The 10028-nt window shown below is 50.7% G+C and overlaps 2 protein-coding genes and 1 pseudogene across 2 annotated transcripts; 2 read left to right on the plus strand and 1 right to left on the minus strand.

Moving 5' to 3' along the window:
- Window positions 1-6048: 6048 nt before the first annotated feature.
- On the minus strand, window positions 6049-6850 carry LOC125547963 (uncharacterized). The gene has a single exon (XM_048711685.2). The coding sequence runs from the start codon at window positions 6799-6801 to the stop codon at window positions 6217-6219; it is 585 nt and encodes a 194-aa protein (XP_048567642.1). The 5' UTR covers window positions 6802-6850; the 3' UTR covers window positions 6049-6216.
- A 353-nt stretch (window positions 6851-7203) lies between these two features.
- LOC147978574 (uncharacterized) lies at window positions 7204-8036 on the plus strand. Its single transcript, XM_087516635.1, has one exon. It carries the CDS (start codon window positions 7232-7234, stop codon window positions 7826-7828), a length of 597 nt encoding a protein of 198 aa, XP_087372761.1. The 5' UTR covers window positions 7204-7231; the 3' UTR covers window positions 7829-8036.
- Window positions 8037-9137: 1101 nt separating this feature from the next.
- LOC147978575 (uncharacterized) lies at window positions 9138-9757 on the plus strand (annotated as a pseudogene).
- The last annotated feature ends 271 nt before the right edge of the window (window positions 9758-10028 follow it).

The raw sequence follows: 10028 nt of genomic DNA on the forward strand, positions 1-10028 counted from the left end.
GGCACTGGCGTTGCATTCAAAATAGTTAACGGCTGAGCTCGACGGTGACACGGATCGCTGTGCGTATATCGCGCCCCGCCGTTGGCCGGCCACGCCTTGCCGCTTCTCACGGCCGTGCTGCCTCACGCAGCACCACAGCGTCACGCCTACACACCGCATCACACGATTGCCGGGCATCTCACTTCCTTCCGTGCTTCATCTGAAACTTCACCGAAGGACAACTCGCTAAGCTAAGCTACATGCAGACTCAAACTTAACATGCTAATACAAATATCAAGATTAGTTCTAACATTATATAGATTGATTGATGGTTGGCACTGGCGTTGCATTCAAAATAGTTAACGGCTGAGCTCGACAGTGACACGGATCGCTGTGCGTATATCGCGCCCCGCCGTTGGCCGGGGTGTTTCTATGACACGGATTGTGGTGAATCCTGCCCCCTTTTTTTGCCTTTGAGATTTGTGATGGGTGAACTTGTGGAATTTTCACGACACGAGACTGCATGCATGCAGAGGTTGCCCCACCTCTTCTCTTTTCCAAACTTTCAATCTACTCTCATAGCAGTACAAAGAACACAAGAGATGATAAAAATTACAACCAGACCAATGGACCATCTAGTGACGATTATAAGCACTACAGCGAGCCGAAGGCGCGCCGGTAATAGACAGTCGGGAAGTCGTCGTGCTACAGACTCTAATTCTTGTGGTTGTACTTTACCGTTATTTACTTCTTCCATATAATCACTCGTTTCAGCATGCATGCATAGTTTAGCCCATGCACCACCTCTGCTTTTTTTCTAGCTAACAATCACTGATATAAATAATCTGACCCATCTCCATTAATAAGACAGTAGCATATGAAGTAGCTGGCTTAGACCGTGATCCTTTTACTGTGTTATTTGTGATATTTTCTACAAATGTTTTGCCGTGTTATTCTGATCCTTTTGCTGTGTTGTTTTTCTACACCACAGGTTAAAATATCCAATCCAAGGTGGAGTATATTTCTAGTTGAAGTCTAAATATTTTGGCTTCTGCACACGTCCTAGAAACAACAAATTTTAGGGGAGTGGGCGGTTACATTTGTTTCAGATGTCCTACAAAGGATGTGTTGCTATGCCATAATGTTATTGTCATTTTTTAAACTTTTATGCATGACTCACTATTTTGTTTGCAGGATGTCTCGAACCAAGTGTGCAGCTCGAAAGTCCACCAAAGGAAAGGCTCCCACGAAGCACCTTAGGGCTTTCTATGTAATATTTCGTAGTGTTTGTCTTTACTATCTGCATTACTAAATAATAATACTGCAAAAAATACGATAGTTGTTAGTCTATATGTTATAGTTGTTAATTTGTTTGACAATAACTTTATTATTGGTTTTGCGATGATAAGCAGCAGCTTGTAAAACCGCTCCAGCAACTGGAGGAGTGAAGAAGCCCCGCAGATACCGTCTTTGAACTGTTGCTATTTGGTATGTGCAACATATACATTTTAGGACATGTAGTATTATGATAACACCTTGTGAGGTTCTTATCATTCATACATGTGCTTTTGTAGTGAAATTCGCAAGTATCAGAAGGGTAGCGAGCTGCTCATAAGGAAACTACCTTTTCAAAGGCTCGTGAGGGAGATTGTTCAAGTTTTCAAGGTACTTTTGCAGGGCTTGCTTGACATACACTCGAATCTGGCGCGATCCCTTTAGAAAATATCCATGTATATAAGTCACTTAGGTGTTTCAGAAAAAAAATCTCTAATGCAGTTTAATTAAATAATAAAAATTTCTCCTTATGATGCTTTTCTTTGGTCTTTTGTGCTACATCTACAGATTGATCTATGCTTCCAGAGCCATGCAATGCTTGCTTTACAGGAGGCGGCCGAAGCATACCTCTTGGGACTGTTTGAGGACACCAATCTTTGTGCCGTCCATGCGAAGCGTGTGACCATAATATCCAAAGATGTTCATCTGGCTAGAAGGATCCGTGGCGAGAGGCTGTAATTCTCCTAAGCAGATGGATCAACCCCAACTTGCAACTTGCATGTTGCTTCCTATATGATTTTCGGGTTTATCAAGAACAACAGACAACATCTTTGATTTGTTGTGGATGTTAAACTATTATTATTGGGGATCGTAGTAGAAATTTAAAATTTTCTACACATCACCAAGATCAATCTATGGAGTAATCTAGCAACGAGGGAAAGGGGAGTGCATCTACATACCCTTGTAGATCGCTAAGCGGAAGCGTTACTAGAACGCGGATGAGGTAGTCGTACTCGTAGCGATTCAGATCGCGGTCGATTCCGATCTAAGCGCCGAACAACGGCGCCTCCACGTTCAACACACGTGCAGCCCGGTGACGTCTCCCATGTCTTGATCCAGCAAGGAGAGAGGGAGAGGTTGGGGAAGACTCCATCCAGCAGCAGCACGACGGCGTGGTGGTGGTGGAGGAGCGCGGTACTCCAGCAGGGCTTCGCCAAGCACTACGAGAGACAAGGAGGGAGAGAGGTAGGGCTGCGCCTTGGGAGAGAGAGACTCATGTGTTGTGCAGCCCCAAAACCTGCACTATATATAGGGGCAAGGGCAAGGGAGGCGCCCTAGGGTTTCCCCTAGAGGGGCGGTGGCCAGGGCAGATGGGATCTCCCCCTTGGGTGACTTGGCCCCCAAGCCAGGAGGTGGGAACCCTAGATGAGGCGCCCCAAACCCCCTGGTCACGTGGGAATAGGTGAGGGGGGCGCACAGCCCCTTAGTGGGCTGGTTTGCCCCCTTCCCTTGGCCCATGAAGCCCCCCAACACTTGCCGGGGCTCTCGAAACACCTTTCGGTCATGCTGGTCATCACCCGGTACCTCCGGAACACTTCCGAACTCCAAAACCCTTCGTCCAATATATCAATCTTCACCTCCGGACCATTCTGGAACTACTCGTGACGTCCGGGATCTCATCCAGGACTCCGAACAACATTCGATAACCGCGTACGTACTTTTCCTATAACCCTAGCGTCATCGAACCTTAAGTGTGTAGACCCTATGGGCTCGGGAATAATGCAGACATGACCGAGACATCTCTCTGGTCAATAACCAACAGCGGGATCTAGATACCCATGTTGGCTCCCACATGTTCCACGATGATCTCATCGGATGAACCACGATGTCAAGGATTCAGTCAATCCCGTATACAATTCCCTTTGTCTACCGGTATAGTACTTGCCCGAGATTCGATCGTCGGTATCCCGATACCTTGTTCAATCTCGTTACCGGCAAGTCTCTTTACTCATTCCGTAATACATCATCCCGTGATCAACTCCTTGGTCACATTGTGCACATTATGATGATGTCCTACTGAGTGGGTCCAGAGATACCTCTCCGTTTACATGGAGTGACAAATCCCAGTCTCGATTCGTGCCAACCCAACCCAACAGTCTATAAAGGTCACAAACGTCTCCGAAAGTGTCAGTTGGGTTGGCACGAATCGAGGCTGGGATTTGTCACTCCGTGTAAACGGAGAGGTATCTCTGGGCCCACTCGGTAGGACATCATCATAATGTGCACAATGTGACCAAGGAGTTGATCACGGGATGATGTGTTACGGAACGAGTAAAGAGACTTGCCGGTAACGAGATTGAACAAGGTATCGGGATACCGACGATCGAATCTCGGGCAAGTATCGTACCACTAGACAAAGGGAATTGTATACGGGATTGATCGAATCCTCGACATCGTGGTTCATCCGATGAGATCATCGTGGAACATGTGGGAACCAACATGGGTATCCAGATCCCGCTGTTGGTTATTAACCGGAGAACGTCTCGGTCATGTCTGCATGGTTCCCGAACCCGTAGGGTCTACACACTTAAGGTTCGATGACACTAGGGTTATAAGGAATAGATATACGTGGTTACCGAATGTTGTTCGGAGTCCCGGATGATATCCCAGACGTCACGAGGAGTTCCGGAATGGTCCGGAGGTAAAGATTTATATATGGGAAGTCCTGTTTTGGTCACCGGAAAGGTTTCGGGTTTTATCGGTAACGTACCGGGACCACCGGGAGGGTCCCGGGGGTCCACCAAGTGGGGCCACAAGCCCCGGAGGGCTGCATGGGCCAAGTGTGGGAGGGGACTAGCCCCAGGTGGGCTGGTGCGCCCCCCCCCCCCACAAGGGCCCAAGGCGCCTAAGGGGAGGAGGGGGGCAAACCCTAAGGGCAGATGGGCCTTAGGGCCCATGCCTGGTGCGCCTCCCTCTCCCCCTCCCCTGGCCGCCCCACCAGATGGGATCTGGGCTGGCCGCCGCCCCTAGGGTGGAACCCTAGGTGGGGGCGCAGCCCCCTCCCTCTCCCCTATATATAGTTGAGGTCTTTGGGGCTACCAACACATGAGTTTCTGACCTCTCCCTGGCGCAGCCCTACCTCTCTTTCTCCTCATATCTCGCGGTGCTTGGCGAAGCCCTGCTGGATCACCATGCTCCTCCACCACCACCATGCCGTTGTGCTGCTGCTGGATGGAGTCTTCCTCAATCTCTCCCTCTCTCCTTGCTGGATCAAGGCATGGGAGACGTCACCGGGCTACACGTGTGTTGAACGCGGAGGTGCCGTCCGTTCGGCACTAGGATCTCCGGTGATTTGGATCACGACGAGTACGACTCCTTCAACCCCGTTCTCTTGAACGCTTCCACTTAGCGATCTACAAGGGTATGTAGATGCACTCTCCTTCCCCTCGTTGCTGATTTCTCCATAGATAGATCTTGATGACACGTAAGAAAATTTTGAATTTCTGCTACGTTACCCAACAGTGGCATCATGAGCTAGGTCTATTGCGTAGATTCTATGCACGAGTAGAACACAAAGTAGTTGTGGGCGTTGATCTTGTTCAATATGCTTACCGTTACTAGTCCAATCTTGTTTCGACGGTATTGTGGGATGAAGTGGCCCGGACCGACCTTACACGTACTCTTATGTGAGACAGGTTCCACCGACTGACATGCACTAGTTGCATAAGGTGGCTAGCGGGTGCCAGTCTCTCCCACTTTAGTCGGAACGGATTCGATGAAAAGGGTCCTTATGAAGGGTAAAAAGCAATTGGCATATCACGTTGTGGTTTTGCGTAGGTAAGAAACGTTCTTGCTAGAAACCCATAGCAGCCACGTAAAACATGCAAACAATAATTAGAGGACGTCTAACTTGTTTTTGCAGGGTATGTTATGTGATGTGATATGGTCAAGAAGAATGTGATGAATGATATGTGATGTATGAGATTGATCATGTTCTTGTAATAGGAATCACGACTTGCATGTCGATGAGTATGACAACCGGCAGGAGCCATAGGAGTTGTCTTTATTTATTGTATGACCTGCGTGTCATTGAACAACACCATGTAATTACTTTACTTTATTGAACATAGTTTTTCTTTTACAATATTTTTTTACTTTCGAGGTACTCCCTCTGGTCCTTTTTAGTTCGCATATAAGATTTGACTGAAGTCAAGCCTCGTAAAGTTTGACCAACTTTATAGAAAAAAGTACCAACATTCACAATCTGAAATCAATATCAATAGATGTGTTATGACTTAAAGTTTCATATTGTATAAATTTAGCATGACAGATGTTGATATTTTTTTATATAAATACGGTCAAACTTTGTGAAGTTTGACTTCAGAGAATTCTAATATGCAGAGTAAAAAGGACCGGAGGGAGTATATTTTTCGTTCAAGATTAGATAAGTATTGGAGACAGAACAAGGCTTAAGTCTTTACCGGTACGTCGAAAAAAGAAATTGACTGCACGGTGAAAAGCAGGCGAATGGGGTCGCCGGTGGTTGTTCAAAGAACTGCAAAGTGCAATGCCCCAGAAAAGCAAAACAGCACTGCCAATTTACGTTGCAACCTGCAAGTTGCAACAAACACACGCAGGCATGATCACGCGCCATACGTCATGGCAGTAATAAAGTGATTAACCAAACCAAATCACCAACAAATAATCCTGGGATTCCAGATCGACAAACTGCAAAGTAGTTCGAATTCCCTGATCGATCGAAACGATCCTTGCAAGTAACAACAGAACCGCAAAACGTAGGAGTAGTTCGAATCCGACGGACGGATAGATCATCCATGGTTTCACAATCACAAGATATCAAGGAGACAAAGTAGCCCTAGGCCCTAGCCAACGCGAACGATCATCCATGTCAAGCAAGCAAGCGGAGTCGTGCGGAGCTGATCAAGGCAAGAGATCGACCTCTCACTGGATGCGGTAGCGGATGGGGGGCTCGGTGGCCAAGGAGGCCAGCGCGGACATGCTCGCCACGCCGACCACCACGGGCTGGAGATCGAGGGCGTGGAGCTGCCCTTCCATGGCTTGCCGGCGCCCTGGAGCGTCGGGGTTCTGGCTGTGAAGCATGAACCCGACGGTGGCCAGGAGAGTGTAGGCCCCCTCCACTCGGCGGAGCGCGTCCTGGGCGTGCTCCCTGGCGGCCTGGAGCCTGATCAGAGCAAGCCACTCGTCGTGGCGCCCGTGGCCATCGCGGAGGTCGCCGACGCGGGCCACCGGCTCCGACGGGACGGCGCCGCAGCCGTGGAGCGTCAGGCGCTCGGCCACCACCATGTTGATGATGAAAGCGGAGAGGGAGCCGGATGCGTGGTCGATGTGGGTCAGCGCGGACTCCAGCAAGGTGTACCGCCCCTCGGCGTCGCGGGTGTCCAGCACCAGCGGGGACGCCAGATCGCGACGCGCGGCGGCGACGCTTCGCTTGACGGCGGCGGCGGATCGGATCGCGTCGCTCGTCACAGACAGGTACATCGCCTTCCATGGCGGCGGCTGCGCCATTTCTCTCTCTCTCTCTCTCTCTCTTCTCTTCTTTCTTGGGTTCTTTCTCCCCTCCCCTCTCCGTCGTCGCTGAAATAGCCAGCCTGGCATGGGCTCACAGGTCCCAGCTTAGTCAACATACCAGTGCCATGACATAACAACTTCACTGACGGATGGGCCCATGTACGTGGGACCAGCGATCCAGTGGGTCAGGAGCTACGTTAGCTCGCTGCTCGTGCCCCCGCGATGGATTCTGACGTGGCAGCGAGACGATTCTGCGTGACAACAAGCGGGCCCCACACCGTAACGGCTCATTTACCCCACCGACTCCAGAAACTACCTCGCCGGCGCGCGGTAGAAATAGCCCCAACCGACCCCACCCCGAGGCAGCAAATAGCATCACGTCTCCTCACGCCGGAGAGAGAGAGAGAGAGAGAGAAAGACGCCGGCAATGGCGGAGTGGAGGAACATGGCGGCGGGGGCGGCGGGTGGCAGCTTCACCTACATCAACGAGACGACCGCGATTGCGGGGTCCATCATTGTCGCCCGCCTGCAGTACGGCCTGGCCGCCGAGGACTGCCGCGGATTCGGCCCGGGCGTGCACCCGCCGCCCAACGCCGGCCAGGGCGCTTCAGCAGGCGGCCCCATCATCGACCTCGCCATCGCCCGGGTCAAGCGCGTCCGCAGGCTCCACGCCGTCCTGGGCAACGTCTTCTCCCTCTGCGTCGCGCGCATCGGGCTCCAGGGCAACGCGCTGGGGCGGTGGAACAGCTGGCAACTCCAACACGCCGACGCCGCCCGCCGCGCGGAGACGGCGCTGCGGCGCCTGCTCTCCGCGAGGTCGCACGGCCATGCGGCCTTCAGCGTCTTCCAGGTCATGCTCAGGCCGCCGTCGCCGCCAGCAGTCGCCCACGCCTGGGCGCCCGCGGCCGAGCAGCTCCTGCTCCGCGCGATCGACGATCTGGCCGCGGCGGAGGCCGCGCTGGGGCAGATGCGCCCGGCCATCGTCGCCCAGTACATCCACGCCTGGGTGCTTCTGCACGGCTGATAGCGCGCGCGGCGGCGATCACCGATCTCTCTTCTGCTTTGTTCTTCCCGGCCCGTCTCGGGTTTCCGTCGATCAAGGTTCATGTGCTATGTCGATCTGCTAACTGTGATTACGATGCACTAGCGCTACTATTAGTTTCAGTTTGTGCTCAAAGATTTGATCCAAAACTGCTCGGTGGATCAAGTCGATCGACTCGAGCTTCTCTTGAATCTTGCTCAGTTAATTAGATACAACATGAGAACATCTGTTTGCTTGATTAGTACTTAGTACTCAATCTCTTGAATCTTGATCAGTTAGATACAGTTTGTAGCTGCTGCAACTTGTTTCTACAATCAGCTTAAACCCAATAGATTCTGTTAGCTACATGGTGGATGCATCATCTTTGAAGTTGAAGGTTCAGGTGCTATGTGGATCTGTGATTACGGTGTACTGCCATATATAGTTCCATTTCTTGCTCAAAGATTCGATGCAAAACTGCACATACGTGCATCCACGATCTGTAATGCTCGATCGGTGGATCAAGTCGATCTACTCAAGCTTCTCTTGAATCTTAATCAATTAGATACTGCTGAGAACATCTCTTTCCTTGATTAGTACGTAGTACTCAATCTCTTGAATCTTGATCAGTTATATACAGTTTTTTGCTTGATTAGTAGTACTCAATATCTCTTGAATCTGATACAGCTTGTAGCTGCAGCAACTTGTTTCTAATCTTAAACCCAATAGCTTCTGTTAGCTACATGATGGATTCATCATCGTTAAAGTTGATCCATCACAGATTCTTAACTACAGATGGCAAAACAATTTTTTTTTTGCGGGTCAGATGGCAAAACTTGTTTGCGTTGCAGGTGCATCTATTTTGGAACGAATGGAGTATATGAAAATCCCCCCACTAGTCTCATCAATTTGTATCGATATCGGCCCAATTATCAAACACAGTGCACATGTATTATTTTTGTAAACTTAAGCTCAGGAAGAGACGGTTGCAAAGGCTAAGGATTTTCCTATTTGACGCATCTATCTACTACCCCTATAAAAGCACGAGAGGGTGGAGAATCAAATCATCTACACCGTTCAATAAAAGTAATCCAACGATCCATAGCCCTTCCATGTTTAACACCAACCATGTTTTACTGTCAACCGAACTCCTCTGCCCATGGGAAAAATTGTGCCCACTTTTCCTGCCCGCTCCATGCCCACGATCGCTCCATGATCTTTAACCGGAACTCACACACGCACGTATTCCGTCCACCTCCTTCCCAACCTCTGCAGCGGCGGGCTTCTTCTTCCCTCTTGCTGCGCGGCGGTGATGCGGTCGAACTCGTCGGAGAGCTTCCTGACGCGCTTCCACCGCCGCTCCATGGCCTCCGCCCTGATGCATCCTCCGCGCCCGGCCGCCGCCTCGGATTCCTTCATGCCCGGCCGTCGCTGACGAGGCGGAGGAGCCAGGCGAAGGGGAAGTCCCTCCAGGGTCGGCGCAGTAGGCGAGCGCCGCGTAGGCGTCGGTGGCACTGATGAGGACATGGACGAGGGAGGTGGAGAGGACGACCCCCGGCCGTACCCATGCCGCCCGCGGAAGGCCTTGGTGAGCGCGACGGGGAGGAAGACACAGACGGCACTGTCGAGGAGGATTGGGAGCGGGGAGCCCGTCTTCAGCCGCATCGCCGCAGCCATGTCATGGCAGGTGCCTCCCTACCCGGGCGCTCTCCCCCGCTCCGGCGCCGCAATCAAGCCCGAATCAACACCTTCCTTCGTCGTCGATCTGCGGCCCCTTCACAGTTCACACGCGTGGTGCGCCCGACGCGCCGCCTCCACACGCTGCACTGGTATGTGTCCGACAGGCCCATACGAATTTCTGAATTTATCTGTGTGATTGGTTCATAGTAATATTCTGCTTCGTCCATGTTGGAATGACAGTTTATTGTATAGTTCTTCCCATGTTCAATACCGATGACCGCTACTATCTCTTTTTTGTTTTGCGAAAGGACCTCAGCAATTGAACGTACACCCACAGATATAAGGCACCCCACACAGTGTGAATGATTGCTAAAGTTAAGATATCCAAGGCGTTGGATTTTTTCTGTACATGGTTCAAAACAAAGAATGTACTAACATATAATTGCAAAACTTACATCACTGAATGATATAAAAAACAGATATGCAATGCATAGGAACACTGAATGTGGGTTTTAGATATGGA

Source organism: Triticum urartu, chromosome 3A, assembly GCF_056163025.1.
Source record: "Triticum urartu cultivar PI428250 chromosome 3A, HENAU_Tu73, whole genome shotgun sequence".
Classification (NCBI taxonomy): Eukaryota; Viridiplantae; Streptophyta; class Magnoliopsida; order Poales; family Poaceae; genus Triticum; species Triticum urartu.